At 40.9% G+C, this 27724-nt stretch overlaps 1 protein-coding gene across 3 annotated transcripts in view; it reads right to left on the reverse strand.

Moving 5' to 3' along the window:
• Window positions 1-9880: 9880 nt before the first annotated feature.
• Window positions 9881-27724, reverse strand: part of LOC116054300 (transducin-like enhancer protein 4) — a 44832-nt gene continuing 26988 nt past the window's right edge. For all 3 annotated transcript variants that reach the window (XM_035991049.1, XM_031305778.2, XM_035991054.1), the window contains 12 exons: window positions 24454-24576; window positions 18553-18606; window positions 18309-18461; window positions 17709-17841; window positions 17405-17592; window positions 16825-16901; window positions 16431-16680; window positions 16030-16277; window positions 15098-15245; window positions 14034-14184; window positions 11634-11710; window positions 9881-10608 (listed from right to left, as the gene is read on the reverse strand). In XM_035991049.1, coding sequence (XP_035846942.1) covers window positions 10501-10608; window positions 11634-11710; window positions 14034-14184; window positions 15098-15245; window positions 16030-16277; window positions 16431-16680; window positions 16825-16901; window positions 17405-17592; window positions 17709-17841; window positions 18309-18461; window positions 18553-18606; window positions 24454-24576 — 1710 coding nt within the window. In that variant the 3' untranslated portion in view covers window positions 9881-10500. The remainder of the gene's footprint in view (window positions 10609-11633; window positions 11711-14033; window positions 14185-15097; window positions 15246-16029; window positions 16278-16430; window positions 16681-16824; window positions 16902-17404; window positions 17593-17708; window positions 17842-18308; window positions 18462-18552; window positions 18607-24453; window positions 24577-27724) is intronic.

Consider the following 27724-nt stretch of genomic DNA (forward strand, 5'->3'; position numbering starts at 1 on the left):
TATATATATATTAACAAATAACATATTTTGTCGACTGGAAGTGGAATGAAGGAAAAGCACACATGGGGTGGATGAAAAAGAAAGGAAGAAAATGGTCATTTGCTCATTAAATTTGTTGAAAATCCAAATGGTCAAGCCACTAGGTCACTTTAAAACATTATGCCAGCATATACTAATTGTTTTTTTTTATTATAGTATTTTATTAGTCAATTTTGTACAGCATACAGACATCTCAAAGCTTCCTTGATTTGCAGCTAGAACTGATACATATTCCACTGCACAGGTTATTGTCGCTCATGTCTTGAGTAAGGGCAGGTATCAAACCTGAATACCTTTTTGGTACTGACTGAAATGTGTTCGTTGCACTGTGTATTAATAAATTGAAAGGTGGTGCTTGACTGTTTGGTCACATTTGTAATTATTTGCTTTTGTTTTTTATCATATTTTAGGAAGTGTTTTGATTTAAGAGCAGTACCTGTAGTGCTGGTTGTGTTTAGACAAGCAGCACTACTGGAAGGACACAGGACTGGAAGAATTTTAAACAATGTCCAGTCTAAGTCTTACAGTAAGATGAATTCAATTTAAAGGGACACTTCATCAGTTTTACATATGAAGGTCTGTTTCTCATCATGGAGCGTAGCTACAACTCTGGAGGGAGCTTTCTAAAGTCTGGGGAATAACCCTGACAATGTCATCAGAGTTAACTGCTCAAGCATGTGTTATAAACAGGGGGTGTGGAGTCTGAAAGACATGGGCAAGAAGGAAGGGTCTAATGAATGACGCTACCTACTTGCATTATGGGAAATGTGGGATCCGGCTTTGCTTGGAGCTTGACACATAATTTAAAGTCAGGAAATCTCAGTCTCTTGCAAGTAACCCAAATGTATGGGAGTACAATATAAAATCAATAAAGTACACCTTACACCCCATTTCAAATGAATAAATCAAGAGGCAATGTGCACATTTTACTGTATGGAACTATTACATTTATTTAACAAAACCTGTTTCAACAGCCTTAATTGCTGTTTGGTTTGAACTGTACACAGAAAAGCTGCTTCTTCCATCCTTTCCCACACACACACACACACACACACACACACACACACATAGGCCTACATACACAGCGACTGATTCCTCTCTTTATACAAGCTGAGCTGAAATCTCTCATCCTTCCCTTTGTGAAAAGGGATAGTGATGCTCATTTTTACAGCTCAAAGAAGTCATTAATGTGTGACCAGGCAATAAATGTAGGATATCAAAGCTCTGCAGAGTGTGCCGCCCTCCCGCCCACTAACCGTCACAACCTCTTAAAGACGGTGGGGACATGAATGAATCATTAGTTCACCCTGTAATAGGGCAGGAAATTGTAAGCAGCATCAGTTGTTGTGAGAAATGTCCCTTTGAATCACTCAAAAGTATAAAGCTCCTTACAAATCTTTCATCTCATTACAGGATCACCACCAGATAAGCTGATGGACGTGCTCCCTCGTATGTACCATGATCCAATCTCTTTCACAGTTATGATGAGATGGGCAATGTGAGAAACGGGAAGAGATATTAATTCATAAGTCAGATATGACAAGGATAGATTTGTGTGAGTTTGAATGCAATACAAGACCATAAAAGTGTTAGGGCTTGTTCTGACTCTGAACGCAGAGATTTCACACACAGACAGTAGAGTGGTTTGTAAAGGTTTTAATGAACAAATGAATACTCAATGGAGCAGTGAGGGTTATGTCAGAGCAGGGAGAGTGCTGGAGTTCCGAGGCGAGCCGAGGGAGATGGATCCTGGATGGGCGAGACTCGAAGCAGACAGGCAGAGATGTGAGCGAGTAGTTTCCACAGATGGAGAGTTTGGGCTGGGTGGTGAAGCTGGTGGTAGTAGGCACAGCGGAGGAAGCAGCAGGTCGGAGCGGTCTCTACACAAAACACAAAGTCAAAATGAGCTTCAGAGGATCACGACAAAAACTGTCGAGCACAAACAATAAGGACACAATTGGAGATTCACTAGAACACAGAGCCTAGTTACCACAAGGGTGTAGATAACGAACTGGCGCTGAAGGGGTGATCAGCCCGGGTTTAAATATTGCTGGATGATTCTGGTAGATGAGCTGCAGCTGTGAGGAATCGGCAGTGCAGGGTTGAATCGGCCACGCCCCTTGACCTGCTTCTCCTGGTCCCACCTCCAGCACTCCAGGTGAAAACAAACACACAGAGACACACAGACAAACAGAACAAAAACACCCAGAACAGGGCAGAAAAGGAGCTGCCCCTAACAAAAAGAGAATACTATGAGCCTTACAGCTGTTATATAATCCCATTAAAAATACACCAAAGTGCATCCTGAACACATAGCATGAACTGTCCCTGCACCAAAGAAACACATCTCTATTCACAGGAATTTCCTTTCATACTGTAGGTCTAATCCTCCCACTGTAGTAAGACACATTTTTGCAGCACTGGGAGCATCATTTTTATTTATTTTATATTTTTGGTCGGGACAGGGACTGACAGAAATGAGCTTTCATCCTGGTGGTCCACTAATGTGACACGGTGGGCAGAAATGCCAGCACTGTGACAAACTTTCTTTTCTAATGCCATGCTATAAAATGCCACGCTGAGCTATTGTCTTGCAGGTTAGTTGTTAGTGTTTTTCCTGCACACCTCGATGTGTGAAAAATCCTGTTGGTGCATATTAGCCATATGTTTCTACTGTCTGAAAGCAGATTTTCTCCAATCCTGGGTTATAAAGTAATGTCTTGTACTTGGCCAAAGTTATTAAGTTGCCCGCAGTGTACAGCGGGCAACTTACTTTGTAAAGGAGTATAAAAGTCACCAAAGTGAAAAAAAATCCTAGCATTTCCAGTCCCTTTGTCCCTTTTGCGCAAAATGGGTTTTCTAAGGGAATAAAAGACCAAAGATACACAGCAGCATATCCATCGCTTTCTCCTGGGATTTTACAGTATGTATCCCATCAAAAGAATGACCAATGATTATAAGTTCAGCTGAGGTTCTATGATCAAAGTGTGGTGTCTTGAATAGTAGTGCTGTGATGCTGTATGAAGAGGAATCCGCCGACACTGATCTTGATTATAAAAAGGTTTATTACAAGCAAAGATTCAGCATCAATTTTACAAGCTCCTGCAGGAAGCTTGGAGAACGACCAACTCAAATTCTTCCAAAAGTCGTTCTGCCTTTTCTTTGTGTGAGCAACGTATATATCTTATGCATTGTATGACCTAACGTGGGAGGGTGTATGTGTTAGTATATGAACTGGCCAATCGTAGCCTGTTATCTGGCACAACTCCAAAAAAGGTATCTTCTGTCTTGGGGGAACCTCTGCTCATGTTAACAGTTTCCAGATGTTCTCAGTAAGTGTAAAGCAAAGTTCATAGGACTCCCTTATAACAAACATTTAAGCAAAGTTTATAGAAAGTTATTGAATAGTCATATACTACAAAAGCAAAGTAGCTACTGGAAAGAAATGGTGTTGTTCACTAACGTCCCCAATCCTGTTATCAGGTGAGGTTAGGTTAAAAAAATCTCCTAGCAACCACGACTCGTACTGTGCCAAAAGAAAGAGCTTTTTTTTAGTAGTTTAATCTGTCAAGAGCCAAGAATGGGCAAGAAGGCTCTGCTGATGTGTAGTGATTGGTTTTGATTGAGCACTAACTGGTGATAAAATAGCATCTGATATGTTTTATGTTGAATGCTGCTGTAATTTGTGCTTTACTGATTTTACTGATTAGCTCTCACTAAAATCAGCTGCTGCATTGGGTGTTTGGATGGCAATTTGCAGACTCTTCGGTTTAAATGGCATTATTCTGTGGTGTTTTGGCACATTTGTATATAAAGTTTTGCAGTGAGCTGCAAAGGAGAGCTTTGTGTCTTGTTTTTAGCTATGCTAGCTCTGGCTTTAGGGATGGCAATATTTATCTGGCCGTCGGTTGGTCCACCACTTTGGGCCAGACTGAAATATCTCAACAACTGATGGATCCGCATGACATTTTCTACAGACGTTCGTGATTCTCAGAGGAGGAAGCCTGCTGACTTTGGTGATCCCCTGACTTTTCCTCAAGCGCCACCATCAGGTTGACGTTAGGGTTAGGGTTAGTTAGTTAAATGAAATGTTTAAACAACTATTGAATGAATTGCCATACAATGTGGTTCAGGCATTCGGGATGATTTGTAATACATTTGGTGATCCCTTATCTTGCCATACAGCACCATCATCAGGTTAAATGTTTTATTCTGTCCAATACTTTGGTTTATGACACAATACCTTCAAAACCTATAACATCCCCATGAGCCTCAGCTGTACTTTGTGTTTAGTGCTATTTCTCAAATGTTAGCACGCTAACACGCTACACTAGATAGTGAACATGTTAAATCTGCCAAATGGTAGCATCTGTGCGTAAGTACAGCCTCACAGTGCTGCTACATGGCTGTAGTGTAGACTCTTGTTCAATGCTTTTGTACTGAGCTGTGTTCTAAAGGAGAGCTTGACATACTTTGTTTTGAAGTGCAGTAAATATTCACTCCGTTGCATCTATAATCCTCTTCAGGAGACTCCAAAGTGTGCTGTCAGTGCTCTAAAAGTGAATTCATTAAGAGTGATTCTCACAGTGCTCTGAAATTGGTAGACTATTGTAATGTTATGTAAAGTGGCACTTTGCAAACATTATGGAAGCAGACAGCAGTGGTCACAAACATACATACTTTTAACATCCAAGTGTGCAGAAGTAAATTCTATCTTTGCAGCTTAATGAGCCAAATCTACCAACAATGTGATGCAACACATACACGCTAAAGTCATCTAGCTATTGTTTGTTTAATCCAACTTCTATGTCTGTCAGGAAAGTGGGCAATTTGCAAGTGCTCTTGATATAACATGTTAAAGTAGGGTTGGCTCATTCCCACATTGCGTCCCCACCTTTCCTCCTTCTCTCCCACTTTTGGTTGTTTGAAGTGCCGGTTGGAGAGCTGTAACAGGAGTATCATTTACTGTAATGCTGGAGCGCCCTCCTCCACAGCTCTCACTTAGATCACTTAATCCACTTCAACAGTCCAGCACTGTGCTCTGCGTGAACACAGCACGTTCACAATAGGAGGTTAGACAGAGACATGCGTTGACCTATCAGCTTGCACTAAAAGGCCACACTAAAATACCTGAAACCCCTGTTTTGTAGCTCACTTAATATGAATGTGGAGTATGCCTCTAACACAGCTACCAGTCAAAATCCATAGCTTTGTTAGCAAAGTTTTGTCACATTACTATAAAGAGGACATTGAAGATTAATAGTGATAATTAATGTGATAGTTTTGTACATATCCAGTACTGGTACTACTGTCTGTACTTAATAGTTTTTTTAAATACAGGTTTGTTTGTAGTGAATGTAGAAAAAGTGATAAAAACCAAAAAAAATGTTAAACTGCCAGTCAAGTCATTGGAATTAACTCAATAGCATCAGCAGATATAACATGGATACTTAATATTGAAGCATCTGCTTTCTGCTCAAGTGTAGAGACGATTCAGAGGCAAGTTCTTGTTGGTTGTTTGGCCATGAGACAGTGCTGCAAGTTTATTTCACGGGCAGAAAGCCATAACCTTTGATGCCAAATTAAATGTCTGCTGTGGCTGACAGCAGGCTGTAGCCAGTGTAATTGTGTGGTAGTAGGATTAGATTGTCAAGGAAACTGTTAGAATATTAATGCCCTGGGCATGCACAGAAGAGGCCAGTAGTTAATGAGTCCATTAACAGGTTGCCATACACAAATGTGTGAATTAAGGAATGAAATATGTAGAGACCAGTGGAGAAGTCAAGTATTGTGTCATGAACATATAATACCTTTTTGCAGGGGGTTAGGAAATTTGCTGTCACTGAGTGTAGGTTAACCTGTGTCATAAGTCCATCACACCCCCCAATCCTTTTTCATATGCTCATCGTAATACTATGAATACTCTTTGAAGATACAGAAAACCCTTCTTTTCTACACACCATAACACCACAAAGGGAAAACAAGGTCATTTACTTCAGCTGGGCAACTAGAGGAGTCAAACTAAATGTTTGTCAGTTGAACCAACATGGGGCACAAGCTGCCTGTCCCACATAAATGCAGATATACTCAGTGGTGGAAGGTAACTAAGTACATTTACTCAAGTACAATTTTCAGGTACATGTACTTTACTTAAGTAATTCCATTTCATGCTACTCTCTACTTCCACTCACTACATTTCAGAGGCAAATATTGCACTTTTTACTCCACTTTATTTAATTAATAACTGAAGTTACTAGTAACTTTACAGATTCTGATTAATAATACAAAATATAATGAACAAATAAATTATGATATATCATTATAGTTTAAGATAATACTAATACTTTATTGATTTTTATTTTATTTTAGTGAATTTACAAGCTACCCAGCAGCATGTAAAAACTTAACTTAAACTTAAAAATGAACTAATTAGCCCCACCTTTACCAGCTGCAACATTAAAGTGATGGTAACACATTAATGCATTAATAATTATAATCCAATATTAAAATATATGATGCTGATATAGGCTCATCTGCATAATCAGTTATTTGACATTTGGTATATTTGGATGGTAATACTTTTGTACTTCAACAAAAGTTTAGAATTTTGAATGACTTTCACTTGTAATAGAGTATTTTACACTGTGGTATTGCTACTTCTACGTTAGTAAAATACTTTCCTTAAACATTTGGAATCATTGTTGCAGAACTTCTCAGAAAGTATCAGACAAAAACTCCACACAATAATTTAATAAAATCAACCACAGGCTAGAAAAAAAGAGAGCAAAGGCATTTTGTATTGAAGAGGAAAGAAAAAACTCAATTAACAACAGGAAGTTTCTTTCCACTGTAAGCTTGAATTAATACATGTTTACAGTAAATGTATAACACATGAGTTCAGTCAAGCTATATGTTCTACACATTATTGTACGCACGTAACATCATTTCTGTATCAGGTCATGTTAGCCAGCTAACTTGTAGCAATCAGATGACACGATTAACATTGAGGTTTGACTTTTGACAAACCCTATTTTCCTATTATTAATGGGGACATAGGCCGCACAGTAGCTATTTAGTACAGAAGGTACAGATTTTATGATTTATTCAAAAGCAGAAAACGCAGCTGAGAAGTCAAAGACAGTAAGGTGAATGAATTGTCACTTTAATTTGAAAGCGTATAGCTGACTGCAGCAAACACAGAGGTGTTTCAGATTTAGAAAGAAAGCACAGAATAAGGCAAACACTGAAAAACAAACACAGTACAGTGTCACTGTGTGTGTCTGTCAAAGAAATTACAAAACTATCAGTCATAACAGTGTAATATCTTACATAGGGTCCCTCCTGTATCAAACTCATTAGACTTTGTCTCAGTGGCTTTACTGCAAAATGTCCCTTTACATTCACACCAGTGCAGTTATTATCAGTAGTTTCTTCAACTCAAATTGATTACGTCTGTGTCACAGCCACAAAAATATTGTAAAGACATTTTAAAAAGAAATAGCAATCTTTAAATAGATTTCTCATTGGCATTTAACTCGAGAAGGGCGTGCTCAGAAACCTAGAAAAGACTTAAGACTTGCATGAGTGTCTCAGGCTCACACATACTGATCTTTTTTCTGATTTTAATATCTAACTATTCAGACCTACAGTAAAATTATCAGACAGGAAGTTAGGTGTCAGGCAGGTTAGAACTAGGTATGAACACTGCACCTTTTATCAGTTCAAAAAGTAAATCAGAGAGATTAACCAATCCTTATGTTATTTTAATCCCATAAACAGTAAAACCTGGAAATCTCTCTTGGCTCATTGCTACCTTCTTTTCCTTCTTGATTTACAGGTTGAGCACGTCTTTTGCACTCAAGGAGTCTAGAACTGGAAGATAAAGCTATAATATGCAACTCCTGGGATTAAAATAACAATACAAGTGAGGTGAGTGCCATTTGGGCATGGGGATCATGCAGCAGAAATGCAATAGCAACAAGAACAAAGCTTGAAAGCAGAAAGAAAAAGTACGGTGAAGAATATTGTAGCTTCAAAAACTTGTAGTTAATGGCACAATACTTCAAACAATCAGACTTCGACAGCAGTAGCCATGAATAGTGTATTTTCTATCCCGTGCATGTGTTAAGCAAAGCGGGCGACAAAGAGGAGTTTGGTCCTGATTACTTCAAAGTGAACAACAGACAATCGATACAAATTGGACTGGATAATCTGGGTTACCGTTTGTGTTAATTTGCTCATGACTGATCTTTTTTTTTTTTTTTTTAAATAAAATTCATCCTTAAATGTTGTACTCAAAAACAGTATTTTGTTAAAAACCTAATAGCAGAGTCCATCACGTTTCATCTCTGTGTAGTTGAACCCTCAGCAGGACGAAATGGAATCAGAAGCGCAGCAGCATAAAGGCACTGTGTTATTTCTACAAGCTGATAGAAGTATATCCAAGAGAAATCACAAGCGTATCGTTGACCACTTGTTTTTCAGAAAAGTTTCCAAAAGTCCAAACATAAAACTCCAGGCAGGAAATGGAGAGCTGGTTGACCTCCAAACACCAATCAAACAGTTTCACTGAAATCTGTCACACAGAATCCAGTGAGCATCCAGAGGAGTCTGAACTGAGGGGGCAGAACCAAGAGCAAAGGTCACACAGTAGTGAGGGGACCGAGGGCAATCTTGTGAGTTTGTTTGATCAACTCCCACTGGGTCGCAGCACACACACACACACACACACACACACACACACACACACACACACACACACACACACACACAAACACACAAACACACACACACACACACACACACACACACACACACAGTGACAGTTATAATTTGCTGAGAGTTAGATGAGAAGATCTACAAACTCTCGTGTGAAAGGTAAATATGAAGTTACAGCTGGTTATCTTAGCTTAGCATAAAGTCTGGCAACATAATCAACTTACTAATTAGCATCTTGTTTGTGTAATCACTATGTTCAGCATGCATTTGTTATGGAATAAAAATGTGATGTTTTTCACATGTGGAATGCTGATGTTACTAATTTAGACAAACATAACAAACAAAAAGTGTATTAACATTTAAAAAAAGGCAAAGTTGGTATGAGGTATTAACATGAAGTGCCTGAAGGCAAGCAGGAAACAGAACCAAAATGTAAAAAAAAAAAAAAAATGGCAACACTGCATTTACAGTAGTAATTCAAGCTGTCCAGGTCAATCAAAACACAAAACAATACAATTTATGCAAATACCCACAGGAAGTTGTAATAATAACAAGCCTTAGATATAGTTGTTGTGTGTTTGTCATGTGCATCTACAGAAATGAAAGCTACACCCCTAAAGGTCCCATGGCATGAAAATTTCACTTTATGAGGTTATATGCGTTCCCCCAGCCTGCCTATGGTCCCCCAGTGGCTAGAAATGGTGATAGGTGTAAACCGAGCCCTAGGTATCCTGCTCTGCCTTTGAGAAAATGAAAGCTCTGATGGGCCGATCTGGAATCTCATCCTTATGAGCTCATAAGGAGCAAGGTTACTTCCCCTTTCTCTGCTTTGCCCACCCAGAGAATTTGGCCCACCCATGAGAGAGAGAGAGACATCATGGCTTTCAAACGAGCAAAGTGGCAGTTGGTCAAGGCCACACCCCCACTTGCCCCCCCTCTCCTCCTCAATAGCTACAGACACAGAAATGGCACATCCTAAGGAAAGCTCATTGTGGGACTGGCTCTAGTGGCTGTAATTCTGCACCAAGGCTGAATTTCGGGAAAAAGACTTCAGATACAGTATTAGGGGACCACTAAGGTCTATATAAAAGCATCTAAAGAGCACCATGTCATGGTACCTTTAAAGATGCAATTAAGCACATAAACAGTATATCAGGGTGTGGAATAAGGTTGGCAGCAGACTCTGAACAGAAAAACAAAGTTTTGAAGAGAAACTTCTTCTGTGATATTTACAAGAACCAATAGTAACCCTTTCAAGTGTTGCCATTTTTAAGTATGTTTATGTTGTGCCAAATTGGAAGATCTCAGAGAAAATGTTCTGGTGTCAGCCGGGAATGATCCAGCCACGATGTTTTTATAGCCTTCAGGTATAACAAAGTACAAAAGGAAAGCATGTGAACAACTACACTTGTGTTGTAGCTGCTTGTCTGTACAAATATGTTGGTAAAAAAGAGGCCTAAAAGTTTAGGAATGTTATCTGGCCAACAGCATCCTCTCCAGATTCAGTGCACATGGACATTCATTCATCCTCACAACAACAAAGTAAGACAATTAAGAAGACACATTTAAGAAGAAAAAAAAGAAAATCTCTGCTCGGTTCTGCTTCTTCATTTTGAAATTCAAAAACGCCCCTGTCCAAGAGTCTGTTTGGTTAGTTCCATTCAAATCCATTTTATACATTAAGAATTGTACATAGGTGTTGGTGACGCCGCAGAGTGCCTGAATTGAAGTGGTCTAGCATTCCTAGTAGTTGACCTCGTAGACAGTTGCTTTCTTATCTCCTGAGCCCGTCACAATGTACTTGTCATCTATGGAGATGTCACAGCTCAGCACTGAGGACGACTCCTTTGACTGTAAGGGGAATAAAAGATGTGTGAAAATGTAAAAGGTGCACAGACTGAGAAAAAGCCAAGAAGGGATGAAGGCCATGTGTGTGACAGACAGGTGTTGAACAGTAGATGTGATTTATTTCTCTGTCCAGTCAGTCCACAATATATATATAGAGTGCAGTGACACATTTAACTCCCACTGCAACTGTATCTTTTCTAAACACCAATAAAGGCTTCTTGTTCAAATGTTTGTGCCCCTCATATAGCCTACAGTTACTTTTACCTTTAAGATTTCTGATTTTGCTGTACTCAGTACCTCCACTTGTGTGTTTATCTTTTTGTTTGACCTTCTACTTCAAAAAAGCTGAAAGGTGTTTGATGTCTTGCAATTCCATAAAATCAGTACTCATTACTCTAGTAATCATACTGTACTGTAGTTGGCCTCTCAGCTGCCTGGATGTATATGTTCTTGTGGTACGTTCTTCTAGCCTGACATCGTCACACTCAGATTCTAGTCAGAATATGAGTCTGATACTGCTCCATTGGGCTGTGATTATGGGGCGTGTTTCAACCGAACCAGGAAAGAAAATGCCTCTGCACTCAATTGGATAGACCTACAACCAATCAGAGCAACGGAGTATGTGACGTTGCCGAATCCCATAGGAAGGTCGGAAAAAACATATTTCCGACCGACAAATGCCTTGATCGCGGTTCTCTGTTCTTCTTTTAAAATTAATGCACTGTCAATATCTTCTACAACAGACGCGATGGCGGAATCTACACATCTCAATTCTCCAGCGGCAGCCATCTTTGTTGTAAACAAATTCAACCCAAGCGCTCTTTGGTGACGTGGTTGATTACGTTACTGTTGATCATCTGTCCATCATCGTATAAAGCCCGCCCTGACAATTTGATTGGTCCGAACAGCTCTGGTTCGAGCATAGTTGCTCCACAATGGATCAAGTCCAGACCGAACTTCCCGACCTCAAATGTTGTGGGCGGGGCTAAATTCGGCTGGCATCCAGGCTAACATTCTTCCCCACTTACCTGAAATATGCTGGCCCCATAGGGGGTTCTCCAGGTGTTGAGCAGATTGTCTTTTCCTGTGCTCACGAACCACTTCCCTGCAGAGGATGACAAACTACATTAGGCCACATCAGGGAAAAATATGTGCCCTAAATTTTAATGTCTCAATTAAAGTAAATGCGCTTCACAGCCTCTTTCACACATAGTTCCCGGTAGATAACCTTTGATTTTCACTACTCACACAAGCACTACATTCAGGAACATTTCTGTCGTGCGTCTTTTCACACATGCCATGGCAATGGTGGAATAGATGGGGCAAGGGACAGTCCAGCAGATGGCAGTAATTCCACACTTATAGATGCCAACCGCCATAAAACTCAATAGAAGTAGAAGAAGATGAAAACGGTGCGATTATTTTGCTACGGTTTTCAGGTTGAACGACATGTTTCCTCAGAACGTTGTGCAACAGAATTACTACAACTACTATTTCTAGTCATAGTTCCATTATCTTTAGTGTTAATATAATTGCGACTGTTTATCGTACCCCAACCGTCACTGGTAGATGCCAGCCCACCAAGAGCCTGGGTCTGTCCGAGGTTTCTGCCTACCTACTCTATCTGTAAACTGTCTTGAGATAACTTTTGTTATGATTTGATACTATAAATAAAATTGAAGCAGGGGTGTATGGGTCTATGGCTCTATGGCTCTTTGCCTTGTCCTGTGAGGCTCTTACTGTGTGGCTGGGGGCTGTGTTATTGGTTGATTTTTTCTTTTTTTACTTTTTGAAACATATTTTTAGATAAGTTAAAAAAAAAACACATTTAAATGCATCTGCCAATACTGTCAGAACATTTGGCAATAATCTTAAAATAAAACATAATGCAGCAGAGTTTTGAGGACAGATTCTGCAACCTGAGGAAATAAAGTGGCAACAGATCACCTTCCTCATTAACCCTTTACTACTAAATCAGAATGTTTAAAAGCCCCTTTAGTGACAAATGATGCAGCATCCCAGTTGGAGATGATTGAACTTTCGGAGGATGACAGACTGAAATCTGGGTTGAGAGCAGGAACCACAGAGTTCTGGAAAATAGTGCCCACAGACAGATATCCCAATGTTAACCAGGTTGCACTCAAGCTAATGTCAATGTTTGCAGCAACTTATGTCTGTGAATCAGTGTTTTGTACACTGAAACAAGTAAAGTCAAAACATAGTTCTGTTCTTATGGACACATGTGAAAGAGTCGCTTTGAGTGGCTACTACAGAGTACAAGCCAGACCTGAAAAGGATTGTGGATAACAAACACTGTCAGGTTTCTCACTGAGTCAATCTAGGTAAGAAAAAAACTACAAAAACTGCTATATATTATGACTGTCATTAGATCTGGGAGTCACTGTTGCTGTTGTAGTGTGGACATGCATGTGTTGTGTGGCCTCTGCTATGGTGCAGGTTTTCTTTGGCTCTTTCTGCTGAACTGGTTGGCAACCCCTGGTTTAAATAAACCGTTTGCTAAGTTTTTTCGGGGCCGAACGTGGGCCACGTGTACGTGTACACGGTGGAAGACGTCTATCTAGTGCAGTGGTAACTATTTATTTGATTGGCCCAATCATAGTGAGAAATAATGACTCATTGTTTTAGAACACTTCGATCTAGGATGCATCAATTACTATAGGTTGAAATTCAAGAAACAATGTAGATAAGGTAACTCTCAGTCAAACATTGAGATATTCAGTGCAAAATGAAAGTTGTAACTGGGTGAAATATTGCCACTGTCTTGAATATTACCAGACTTTGTTGAAATGAGAGAAATGAGGGGGCACCAGCCTCTAATTTTAACCACTGGAGCGAAAATCGATCCAGACTTAGTGGGATAAATACTTAACCAGGCTATAATGCTCAAATTCTGACATGGGCAGCATTGTTTTGTTATACCTAATTAAACTCAAAAATAAGTATAATGTACGTAGAGACATTTTTTGAACATTAGTATGATTCTACATTAATTATGTACAATACAGTACTGACAGATAAACTAGCAGCTTCAAAATAAAACAAGTAATTGTAATCATAATTTTGGTATATTATCCAGTTGGTCAATTTAACCATGAAGTGATGACAATGTAAACATCAAAATCATCTATTTGTTCCTGCAGATAGTTCATGGTGGTGCTCCATTGTAACACTTGTACTTGTTGGCTAATTCCATTTTATTCAGAAGTCTTAATCCTAACTACTAAAAAGTAATCTTGGTCCAACATGATTTCTAGCTGTACAATGATTCCTCTGAAAAACACCTTTATTTACATAGTAAATTTTCTAATCATGTGTCCTACACAAAGCTGACACATTTAGATATATAAATATCTATATATATTTAGACATATAGAAAGATATTTAAAGGCAGGATTGTTGATTCTTACCACAGTGAGCAAATCTGAGTGAGAGCACACAGCTTTCATGCAGGTGGAGCTGGTACTTGTCAGGTTTGGTAACATGAAGGACCTCCACATTATTGTTCTCCATCCCAACTGCCAGCCATTCGCCCGTTGGACAGTATCCCAGTGAGAAGATCTGCAACAAAGCCCAACAGTTAAAATGTCTTATAGTTTATAAAAGAATATAACACATAACCATCTCTTTTATTAGTCTAATCTTGAATTGTTTCAGTGCATAAAGATTGTGTTTGTCTGCTGAGGTGGCCACTGATATTAACATATCTAGGGCAGGCAAATCTATGCAAGCAAAAGTCCACTGTATGCTTTTCTACACCATCATTAGCATTTCATACTAATCTGTCAAAACAGATCTGTTTCAGTTTCTAAAATCAAAGCTGTTCTTTCAGGGGGTGTGGGGGTTGGAACAGATAGCATTAGCACTCTATTGGCCATGTCTCTCCCTGTCTGCCCAGCCCTCTCTGAGCTCTCTTTTATGTACACTCACCTCCTCCTGTGCACACTGAGATTGTGAAATTGAAGTAAAATTGCAGTAATGGTCTATTATTGCTGCTCTTCTCACCTGAAAAAATCCTAAATTCTAACTGCCAGTGTTAGCATTAAAGGTTTTTGAGCACTGGGCAGAAAACCAGAGCACAGTCTGGCCTTTATGGTGGGTTAAATGTTCTGAACTGAGCTTGTAAATTACTGCAATAGAGCAAAGCCAGAGAGTGTAATCACACAAACTGTGAATAGCTGTGACTTGTCCTGAGACGCACAATTTTCAACAATCTGTGCATTTTACTTTAACCACCAAATAATAATGGAACGCAGTACAATCCCAAACCTGTTTGCAACTTAAACCTGCAAATTAGTTCCTCTCTACTGCTACACAAACTTTGATCAATACAGACATTTAGCATAAAAACAGTGAGTATCAGCAGTTCATCAGCTGGTTAAAGTGTTGGCGAATGATGCCCTCTAAAAGTGGTAGGTATAGTTGCGGCACTAATAGAAAGGGTGTGTTTGTGTGGACAAAGTGTCTTGTGTACCTGGGAGGTGAAGTCGTGCTGCTGCAGCTGCCGTCCCTCTCTCAGGTCCCAGGACCGCACAGTGTTATCCAGGCCTCCAGTCCACAGCTTTGTCCCATCATTAGAGATGTCTATACAGCTGGCTCCGTCGGTGTGGCCCTGGAACTGCCTGAAGAAAAACACAGTCAGACAAACCCACATACAGTCAGTATGTAGGCCTCAGGTTGCAAGAGTTGTTGCTAGTTTGTTGACATCAGCCACGTCAGCACCCAATGGAGTGACATGTCAGAAATTATTTCATAATGACCCACTTTAACTTAAATTCTTATTAAAATCTGTGAGAATGTGTCAGATAAAGTCAAGATTTGGAGTCACACAGTAAGAACACACACACACACACACACACACACACACACACACACACACACACACACACACACACACACACACACACACACAGTATTTAAAACAACAAAGCAAAACAATTGCAATACATTATTGATTTCTGGCAGTTCAGCTTCATTCCAAAATATACAAAAAAATGTAGGCACTTTGTTACACACAGTTAAACTAAGGACTAGATGGATTAAAAATAACTTGAATGTGCAAAGAGAGCAAAAAAGCCCAGAAGGCACTGTTCATAACCTAAATATTATAAAACAATTTTTACGATACAATGTCAAACATTTTTGAAAAATCATCTGCCATTTTAAAGGTTAATGACATAGGGTATTTTATTGATGACTGTCTTGCATTGCAAAGTATGGTGGACCAATCATTTGTGGACTTCTGGACTGGACTGTGGACTCAGAAGTCGGTTTAGATGTCATTGGTTGTTGTAGCTATTTTCAGTTTAATGGTATGAGGTTCCAACAACAGGTTTTAAGTTGGTTTCGTTTTTATCACCCAGCAATAATCAAAACCCTCACACATCACCCTCCCCAGCTTCATACCTAACCAGAGTCTGGTTGTGAAGATCCCACACGGCTATGTTTCCATCAGAGCAGCAGGAAAAGCAGACCTTGGAGTCGGGGCTGATGGCCAGAGCATAACATGCAGGTGCTGACGAAGTTAGTTCAGCCTTGATTCGTGGAGTTGGTGTTGCCAAATCCCAGATCGACAAAGTACTCGCCTCGCCCCCGACAATGAGAGTCCGCCCATCCGGAAGTAGCCGACAGGAACGGATGTAGTTATCTCTGTTCTAATGTACCAGACGCACAGAAGTACTTTAATTACTATCATTAAAAAAGTACCAATGCATAAACTAGTTGCTGTTAGCAGGTAACAGGTTAAACATGTTCTGTGTTTTAACCATGAAGTCACATTGCATGTATGTAAGGGTCATTGCACTCACAAGGCAGTCCAGCTGGGATACAGGGGTCTTGTTTCCCGGGTGACTGATGTCCCACACCTTGACGCAGCCCTTGCCGCCGGTGTAGACATGACGCGTTGGATTACTGATGGTGACAGCACACACCACCTCCCCGTGGCTGAGAGTATTGATCTGTCGTGCGTGGCGCGGGATGCCGGGGCCAATCAGTGCGTCCGGAGGAAAAGGCACAGGCTGCATTTGTCCATCAGCGCTGACATGAAAGGAGTAAGCTCTAGAGGAAAGAAAAGGGTCATGTGGAGAGAAGAGAGGTGGACGTGTGGGTAAAGGTACATGCAAACGTGGGAAAGAAGTGGAGATTTATTTATAAATGGAGATGGAGATAAATGGAGATTTATTAAACAGAGAGGAAACATACGGTTTTCCACCAGGAATGCCCGAGAGGTTGGGAGGAAGTCCAGGTACACGTATGTGGTGGTGAGGATCAAATCCCACCTAGAGAATATGGGTTTAGAGTACAATCTAACACATCACACAAAAACTAGAGCTGTTGGTAGCTGCTATCATGATGAGTGTCTATATTTCTGTTACTCAGAAAAGTTTTCCTAAAGCCAATCTCTTTACATGCTGCACGCTTACATTTCTGTTAGCTACCCAATAAAATAATACTCTCTCCCTCACGGCACATTCTTCCATATGTACAGTATCACATATATACAAAATTATTACTTTTGTAATTGTAATTTGTAATGAGCAGTAGAAGAAGGCAAATGATTGGAATGCCTAAACAATATGTATGATTTCATTTTATTTTGCCCTATTTAAGCTGTACTGACTGTTTACTAGTCCTTGGCAGACAAAACTTTAAATTAATACCATACTCAGATTGACACAATGCGTGTGTGTGTGTGTGTGTGTGTGTGTGTGTGTGTGTGTGTGTGTGTGTGTGTGTGTGTATGTGTGTGTGTGTGTGTGTGTGTGTGTGTGTGTTTGGGTACCACTTGTGTGCGTCCATAAGCTGCCACTGCAGCAGCAGCCACCACACTCATCTGTGGAGAAATGTTATGCAGGCCGGTGTAGGCTGCTCCGGCTCCACTCAGCTCTCCGTTCATACCCGGGTGAGGAACCATTCCAAACGGACTGGGGTATGAGCACGGCACTGCCAACGGTGTACGGAGACCAGGAGCTACAAGACAAAACGATTTCCAAAAACATCTACTTTAGTCAAACTTCGTACTGATTCAAATCCACTATCTCACTGATGCACGCGGAGAAGATTTATGTTCTGTTGGCAACACTGACCCAGCGTCTCGACTCCTGGCGGTTTACTGGGTACAGACCTCAGGCCCGGGGTGGAGGTGCTGCTGGGTGTCGGGGCGTCAGAGCGGGATGTGGGGGTGCTGGACTTGGACACAGGCGTTGTGGCCTTCTCATTCTACAACACAAATTTCTTTTTAAATCTTAATCACAAAAGGTTTAAACACTAGTCTAAACAGTTCATTCAGATGGAGAGCAGATATCTCTTTGCAGAAGGCTTGTAGAGATAACAGACACACCATTTATAAATGTAATAGCAGAGCATAGATCATTCAATACAGGAACTATTCATGCTGAGACTGAGTTCAGGACATGAAAATTCTATTCGATATTCTATTAAATATGTATTAAATGCTTTCTCCACCTGATATAATCCAGGGTTTATCACCTTCATTTTGCCCCTTTTTATACTTTTTGATTTATTATCTTCTGACTAACAGGAGTTTTCCTTCTTTAACACCAAACCTTCATTCTCTTCTATACCTTACTTACAATGATTCCATTTTTCTGAATGCATAAAAATAGAAACCCTAGAGAAATGATGAAAAAGAAGATCAGAGGGCTATAATTACCCCAATGACTCACCACATTAATCTCTTTGGATTTGGATGAAGGTGTGCTGCTGGAGGAGGCGATGGAGGACGGACTCAGCGGAGCATCCTTCTTCAACAGGCGACTCTTGTCCAATCCGTTCTCCCGAGGCGAGTGGGCAGGACTTCCTCTAGGAGACGCTGGATCCTGTGGTGGGTGAACAGGGAAAGATGAGAGAGTGAGAGGGGTTTTTGTTTTTTAACACAAAAGATACCATGATGCCTAAACCGTTTTGTACCTCATTGGAGACATCCACTACTAAGTTGTCGTCACTCTTCTCTCCATCGCTTTCCTAAGATGGACACATAGAAGACACACACTTGACTTTCACTCCGTGGTGAAACATTTTGGATCTTTTTTTGAGACAGTATAAACAAGCATATGTATCAAATTGGCATATGTGTCTGCGCTCAGCATTTTATAAAATGGCTGGACTTCTGGCGTTAAACATTTCTACTGCATGTAGACCTAAGTTCTTCATCAGTAAACATACTTATATTCAGTGCTTTTATTAAATTCAATATCCCACCTATTCGTTAGTACATAAAATAGAAATGACTCATACATTCATAAAAAGGGTAATCATAAAATCAAGGATTTACTAAATGATCTGAGAGAAGACCATAAAGACTACTTTAATCATTCCTCTGGCATTACTTCTTTTATATTTTTGCATGTTTTAATTATTAGATTAAAGTGGTATGAATCAGCCTTTCCTTCAGAAATAAGTTAAAATTAAAGCTGCAAGCAGCGATGGACGAGCCCTCGCGCCTCTGCGCGCGTCGGGGTTACTGGCGGACTCCGCTCCTTGCGACCGTGCATTTGCGCAGCACTCAGACACTGCAAATCGTCACCAATGATAAGGGAACTCCCCGCTGAGTTCAACGATACCTCACACAAGACTCTACGTCATACAGTTCATTAACTGCGAAAAGGGGCGTGGCTAAATTATAGGGGGCGGGTCAAACCATCACCAATTAAAAAGGAACTCTCTTCTGAGTTCAATGATACCTCACACAAGACTCTACCTTAGATGGGTCAGCATTTATGAAAGGGGGCGTGGCTTAAACCTAGGGAGTGGGCCAAACCATCACCAATGAAGAAGAAAGTCTCTGCTGAGTTCAATGATACCTCACACAAGACTACCTTAAACGGTTCAAATGTTATGAAAGGGGACGTGGCCTGAGTAAGTGGGTGTGGTTAAAGTATAGGAGGCGGCTCAGTATCACATGTAGACCACACATTGTAAGTTTCATGTAAATCGGATGATGTTTGTCATATAAGGCTTATTTCCTGTTGCCAGCGGGGGGGGGCGCTATGACCAAAAGTCAAATATGGCCTGTAGATGTCCTCAGGCCTGGACCCTTGTCAATCGTGAAAAATTTTGGGCAGATACGACAACATACACTCAAGTTACAACAACTTCTTTGTCCATCGCTAAACACTCAAAATGGCCGCCACGCCACGCCCACACCATTTGACGAAAAGTTTTTCTTTTAATAACTTTTCATGTCTAAGGTGTTGAGATGGTACAGACCAAATTTGAAGTCCATCGGATGAAATCTCTAGGAGGAGTTCGTTAAAGTATAGCACCTTGACTTATAGGCCTACTTCCTGTTGCCACTAGGGGGCACTATGACAAGTAAATATCAGCCTTTATTTGTCCTCAGGGTTGAACTCTTATGAATCCTGAAAAGTTTCGAGCCAGTTGGACAATGTACACTCAAGTTACACCCACTTCCTGTTTCGGTGGCGAAACGCACAAAATGGCCGCTCCGCCACGGCCATGCCCTATGATGAAATTTTTTTCTTTTAACAACTTTTCATCTTTAACGTCTTAAGATGGTACAGACCAAATTTGAAGATGATCGGATGAAATCTCTAGGAGGAGTTTCTTAAAGTATTACGTGGAAATTGGGTTTAAGGTATGGCTCCAATTACGTTTTCTGTGTGTCTTGCCATGATACATATGTGTACCAAGTTTCGTGAGTCTAGGTTAAACGTACTGCAGGGGCTAACATTTTTTTAACTTTGTAGTTACTTTGTAACAAATTTTCACCAGACTTGATGCGACCGCCAAATTTGGTGAGTTTTTGAATATGTTAAGCCCCTCAAAAAGCCAATTAATTTGCCAGGAAAAAGAATAATAACTAGAACTGCAAGCAGTTATGACGGGGCCCAAGCCACCCACGGCAGTCGCCCCCGACGCCCGGGGGAACGCGCGAAAGCGGAACCCGAAGTCGGGCGGCGGGGAGGCAAACGTCGCTAAACATCGATAGGTGCGAGCCGCGACGTCTGCGGTACGCCGCCACTGGAAACGCAGCGGTCAACAGTTCACCTCCACGCATATACGGAGTACCTTTAAGAATTCTCTACAATAAACAAACTTCTTAACCCCCCTGACCGCGGGAGACAGCAGAGAAAAATGAGAGAGTGACCGAGAGGGTGGAGGGGGGAGGCAGGTGTGGTGGTTGAAGGAGCAGGGGAGGTGGTCAAGTTGTTGCAAATGGCGTCATAGGCGCTGATTTATGTTTTCCAATGTTAACCAATCACACTATGACAGACTCTCCACTTAGCACCAACTGCAATGTTTAATTGCACAGTATCGGCGCCTATGAATGGTGTTGATTTTGGATTGAAAAAGTGAGAGAAAAGAGTTGCATTTGTCCACTGTGAAGGTTGTAGCAACTTTGTCAAGTGGGTTAAGTAGTTTGTTTATTGTAAAACACCAGGGGAGCACACAAAAGCAAAAACCAAAACCAAAACGGTAGGAGGCAAACCTCAGTAAATATTGAGAAGTGTGAGCTGCAAGGTCTGTGGTACATTTCCATTGCAAATATCCCATTAACATTGAGTAAAAGGGCCAAAACTCGTCTACGTTGATTATAGCGCCCCCTAATGGCCGATCTTCGCCACATTTGGTACAGAGCCTCAGAGCGGCATGCCAAACGAGCACTACAAGTTTCGTGTTGATTGCATTTATTGTGGCAGAGATATTGCAATTGCAAATTCCCCATTTAAATGCATTGAGTTATTGGCCAAAACAAATAAACGTTGCTTATAGCGCCCCCTAAAGGCCGATCTTTGCCAAATTTGGTACAGAGCATCATAGTGGGATGATGAACAACGATCTCAATTTATTTGCTGATAACATTTAATTTGGCCGAGATATGATATGTTACGTGTGTGGTAGCTAGCTAGGAAAATTTGTTTGGTCGTCAAATGTGCAAACTTCAACGTAGCAAAATTCCTTGGGTAGCTTTTGGTCACGTCCATCTGGAGATGCTACCTACCAGGTTTCGTGCTGATCCGTCACACGGCCTAGGACGAGTTCGAAAAAGTTGGTTTTGCGCATTGTGCGATATTGCGGAAAGAAATGTAAGCAAAAATGGGCGTGGCCTATATGATGTTATTCAGCTTGATTCAAGGAACACGTGGATGTAAGTATTTTTTATGTGCGATGTGTAATGTGGGAGTTAAAGGCAAAAAAACATTATAGCGCCACCTAGTGGTCCACATGTGTAATTTTTGGTAGGTGTGGTCCATGACCCATTGTCTATCTACCCTGTAAATTTAAAGTTGTTCACATTAGTGTAAGTAGTAAATGTAGACGTGGGTCCCATAGGCCACGCCCACTTTGACCCCTCAGTACCCCACTCTAGGGTTGGCCTCAGGAGTGGCCCTAGATGTTACCCATCAAATTTTGTAAAAATCAGATTAGCGGTTCATGAGATATAAACTTTTTGTACTTGTAGCGCCCCCTAGTGTCCAATTTTTGTAAAACGGGTGAGTGACCTTCAGAGGGTCATGATAAACAAGAATCTAAAGTTTGGCGTTGATGGCATTTATTTTGGCTGAGACATGGCAAAGTTGGTGTTTTAATAGTTAGCTACACAAATTTGTTTGTGCGTAATATGCGCAAATTTTATCCTATCAAAATTATTTTCATTAACTTTTTGTCGGGCCCATCTGGAGATGCTATATGCCAAATTTCGTGCCGATCGGTCGCACGGTCTAGGAGGAGTTCGAAAAAGTAGGTTTTTGATAAATCGCGATTTTTCACGATAAAAGTTTAGGCGGAAATGGGCGTGGCCTATATCACGTGATTCAGTTGGATCCAGAGAACGCGTGGATGTATGGTTTTTGAATGTCCGGTGTACGGTGTGGGAGTTATAGGGCCAAACGCGTTTTTTTCTGCTATAGTGCCACCTAGTGGTGGAAGTGGGTCTATTTTTGCGCCTGAGGTCCTTGCGGAGTTTGGGACCATTACTGAAAATGCCAACCCCCCACCATGTACAGTTTAGGCTGTAGTTAGAGTTTTAGGCGGGGAAGAATAATGGAAAAAAATAATGTCTGATGATGATGATTAATCAGTAGAAAAACAATAGGGTTCTACAGCCCTGCGGTATGAACGGCATAGCTTTGCTATTGCCCGTTCTTACAGACTCGGGCTTGGACACTTAATAATTCCTTAAGTTTCAATAGGGCCTTCGCCGCTGTCGGCGCTCGGGCCCTAATAATAATTCCTTCAGTTCCAATAGGGCCTTCGCCGCTGTCGGCGCTCGTGCCCTAATTAAAGCTGCAAGCAGCGTTGGATGGGCCCTCGCTCCTCTGTGTGCGGCAGGGTTACTGGCGGACGCTGTTCCACACGACCCTGCATTTGCGCAACAGTCGGACACAGTGCACACGATGGAGTGTGCTTAAATGGTCGCCAATGAAAAAGGAACTCTCTGCTGAGTTCAATGATACCTCACCAGGGCATGAAATTAACACCCGACCACCAGCAAAATGCGGGTGAATTTTGCAAAAAACACTGTCAATCTACCTGCCACATCGGCAGGTAGCCAATGAGAATTGAGTGATTCTGACGCGTAACTATCGGTAAGCAGGGTACGGGGTTGCTTATGGGCCCGGACCAATCGGGCCCGCATCACTGGAAGACATTGATTGACAGCCGGGTCCCCCTATCGCATTTTCATTACTTGTAACAATCCCAGCAGTCCCACATGCAGCCAATGACCAAGCGGGAGTGAGAACGGGTTGATCATTTCCTAGTTTCTGATATGAAGACGAGACGTGTGTGTGACTCGAACATCTCACACCAACAAAACGTACAGCGAAAGACCGTGCAAAACATTTCAGACCGCCCTGCCAACCTGTATACATTTTAACATCAATTTACGCTGTGACGTTTATTCACTCTAAAGTCAGCGGCTGCTGTTTCAATCCTGTCGGCTGTCTGCAGCGGGCGGGGCTGCTTAGTTCCCCCCGTGACTCACACACACACACACACACACACACACAAACAAACAAACACAAACACACACGGTGGATGCAGGAAAAACCGGAGATGAGACGTACAGGATGACCTAAATTGAGGACAGCTACGTTATTGTAAGTGCAATGATAAGTTAAAGTCCAATAAGTACTTTATGAAACCGTATGAATGTGTGTCCGAGGCCAGGATAGGAAATTAACTAACAATGTCAAGATCAACAAGCCACTGACAGTGACAGATATGTTCATATTTGATTCATTCAATAAATTATTTTTTGGTCTTAAATCCACCAGCCATTTTCATATTATACCAACATTTGCAGCATCCTGAGCCTTTTTGGTAAGGTTCCTAGGAAATCTCAGCCCAGAGTAATTAATTAATAGTAATTATTATTCTCCCCAAAACAAGTTTCCTTTTTATTTTTAAAGAACTATACAAAAAAAAAAATTGGCTCCCCTACTACAGCGTGTGATGACGGCGCAATGTCCACGAGTAGGCTACCATCAATAGGACAGGATAGGATCATAGAGACACAGCAATTCCTGTTTTTCACCTTTATGAGGCAAAAAAAACTGGCTGGTAAAAAGTCACAGTGGCAGGTGGATTTAAAAATCCAACTTTTTGACACCCAGCCAGTGGCTGGGTGTCAAAAAGTTAACTTCAGGCCCTGTACCTCACACGATAGTCTACGATAAACGGGTCAGTAGTTATGAAGGAGGCGTGGCTTAAGCATAGGGGGCAGGCCAAAGCATCACCAATGACAAAGGAACTCTCTGCTGAGTTCAATGATACCTCACACAAGACTCTACCTTAAACAATATACTTATCACGTCAGAAAAGGTAATATTTATGTTGACTCACATAGCGTGTAGAGGCCAACTCCTTGTCATCTGTCTTCTGTTTCTTGCTGTCGGAAGAGTAATCACTTGAACTCCTGTGCTTCTCTCGGGTCCGAAAACTGGCCGAGGGAGACACAGATGAGCTCTGCAAGAAAAAAGAACCATTTACTTAAAAGGAGATGAAAAAACATCCTTCTTCATTTATAAGAAAGAAGTGTCTAAACAGGTCTCATTCATGCATACATTTGAATATATTGTAACCATCTCTATCTTGTCTTAGAACAACGCCGCTCCTTAAACAGTTTTGGAACTACTTTCTACCAAAGAAACAGTCCCACTGAAAACAGTTCACAGAACACAGTTGACACTGTGTTCTGTGAATTATTCAGAGTAATGAGGACACTGACATTTTGCATATTTTTCATAAAAACTACTGTATCTGCATGGTTACATACCAGAAGAGGTAGGAGAGATAATTTTTGTAACTTAGGATAACCAACCCTTTAATACCAAAATTGAAATTGCATTTAGTAATGTCAAAGGAAATTAGACGCAGGGGCTCAGAGGCTAAATCATTATGTGTGAAAAGCGCAAGTAAGCTACAGTTCAAATGCTACAAAATGTCTTACTACTGTATGTCAAGACTTCTACTTTGAGCTAATTCAGCATGCAGCCTGACAGCAATGCAAACACTTGGACTGAGATCCACTCCACTGCTGAATATCCTTATCACTTTCAAACTCCTCTTCAAACCATTTTATTTTGACTGTATCACACAATGCCATAGCAGTGCTGCATCCTTGACAGTTTGACTACACCATAATGGCTTTAACTCAGCAGCATTGTTTTTGAAATGTGGGAAGGTGGGAGGGAGTTGATCCATTGATGTCTCTATTTTCTTAATCAAATATGGCATCCTTTAAATACCGTTACTGAAGGATTAATCCTCTCTTTCTTAATCCTCTCTGAGAGGCAAAGATCAAAATAAGGTCAACTAAACATTTCCTCTCTCTCTCTCTCTCTCTCTCTCTCTCTCTCTCTCATTGGGAGGCTCTCCTTACCCAGCACACAACGGACAGAGAGAAGAAAAATAAAGCAGGACCTTTAACTCGACCTTTCCACTAACTCACGCTTGTAACCTTTTAACTGCCCTTTGCCGTGCTGCAAGTGTTGATGACAAAGATTCTGTGGGGGAGGAGTGAGGTTCAGTGTGTGTGTGTGTGTGTGTGTGTGTGTGTGTGTGTGTGTGTGTGTGTGTGCAACACTTGTACCTGTTTTTATTTAGTACTCCATGTGTGGCAAACAAGGTTTAGTTAAGATGTCAGTGTGTCTACAGGTGTCTTCTCTTGAGTGAGACAGAGCAGGTTGAGTGAGTCTCTCTCTCTCTCTCTCTCTCTCTCTCGACTGATTAGTTTAATTAGCCTGCAAATTAGCTCTTTGAAAAACATCAAGGCAAATTAATTTTACTGCAGAGACAAATGGATGGTCTGCCTGCAGTACAAGCACTTTAAGTGTGAAGAACCGTGCGGTGTGACAGGGTGAAATTATTAATTTACCAGCACAACATAATTATATTTGCCTCCCATTTCAAATTGATTCTGCAAGCCGTGATAATGATATCTGTAACCTTCACTGTTTTGCTCAATTACACTTGAGAGGCCCAGAATAACCAAACTTCTCTTGTATATGTTGTTAAGAAGTCAAGGCCAGCAATCTGATATATCTGATTGTGCATCTTTGTCAGGAACTACCTGCTCCCAATCACACAGTTCACACCTGGAAGCTGCCTGAGCTGATGGGCTTTGAGCAGTTGGGGGTTTAAGGACCTTGCTCAAAGGTACCTCAGTTGTAGTTCTGAGAGAGTGAGTTGCTCTTTCACGTTCAGATTTTCAGATTCCCAGATTTATCCTGGGAGTCCGAAGATTGAACCAGCAACTCTCAGGTCACAAGCTCACTTTTCTATACTTTCTGCTACCACTTTTCCAAAGATTTCTTTAAAAACAAAATGGACGTGGTGTGGTGTTTACTTAAAAACACAATAATTTGTGTACATTCACAGCAAATTCAGCCATTCATACAATATGTTAAACCCTATTTACAATGCCATTACTATATATTAAATCTTTACTTTGTTTCTCTTCCACCTTCCCTATTTTCTTTCCCCTGAGAAAGACATCACAAGTTTGCTTCATGCCACCGTTAGTGAGAAAGCGATGCAGCTATTTTGAAATCTTATATTTTATTCCCTTTGTTTCTAAGCTGCTTTTGCTTGGCTTTGTTCATACCAAAAATCTGTTTTAACTCTGGGTTCAAGTCAGTTGGTTTACTCTTTCGCCTCTGATACTTCTGTTCGACACAATTTGTTTCTAATTCTACAGCCAACTCAGTACTCAGTGTGGGATGATCTTTGTAAAGATCATCCCAACATTAACAAGGAGACGGACTGCAGCTTACCAGTGAACAAAAAACAAGACAAAAAATTACAAAAAAGGAGTGTGATGGCCACCACAGCGGTCACACTAACAAGCTGCAGTATGTCTACCTTCAACAAGTGATTCATTCTAAAGGTCAATCTAAAAAAAGTGGCTTCATTCGAAAATCATTCTCTACTTATTATTCTAAACATAGAGTACATAATCAAGGATGGCAACTTTTATTAAAGAGTGATTTTACGTTGAGTGTTCATATTTAAGGTTATTGAGCTTTCAAAAGAATCTCTCTTGTATTTGCAACTACCCAAACCACGTATCACATCGTGGACTGAAAAGGGAACATTATAGAAGAAAAAAAAATCAATGGCACTGACAACTGAACAAACAAAATAGCTTCATTAGATAAGTGTGTCTGACAGGCCTGAGGAGGTGCAGTCACGACTATATAGGCCTAATAGATTGTCTGTATTGGCAACAATAAGTATGCAGACACACATGTACATCAGCACCCACAAACCTTTATAAGTGTGTGAGGTGCTAACGCCAAGGACATTAAGGCACAGATGTTCATGCAATTCACACACACTGCCCTGTGGACTGTTGCCAAGGCAACTGTAGACCACTGACAAGGGGCTTATTGGTTTCATGAAGTGACTTTTGGCTGGGTGTGTTCTCACAGGGCGCTAATGAAAGGCATTCATCATTCTGGTCTCTCTATCTTTACCACTGATTTCTGGCTCACACACACACACACACACACACACACGTGTGTGTGTGTGTGTGTGTGTGTGTGTATGTGTGTGTGTGTGTGTGTGTGTGTGTGTAAGAAGGTATACTACATGGGGGGCCAGAGATAACATA

This window comes from Sander lucioperca, chromosome 2, assembly GCF_008315115.2.
Source record: "Sander lucioperca isolate FBNREF2018 chromosome 2, SLUC_FBN_1.2, whole genome shotgun sequence".
In the NCBI taxonomy this organism is placed as follows: Eukaryota; Metazoa; Chordata; class Actinopteri; order Perciformes; family Percidae; genus Sander; species Sander lucioperca.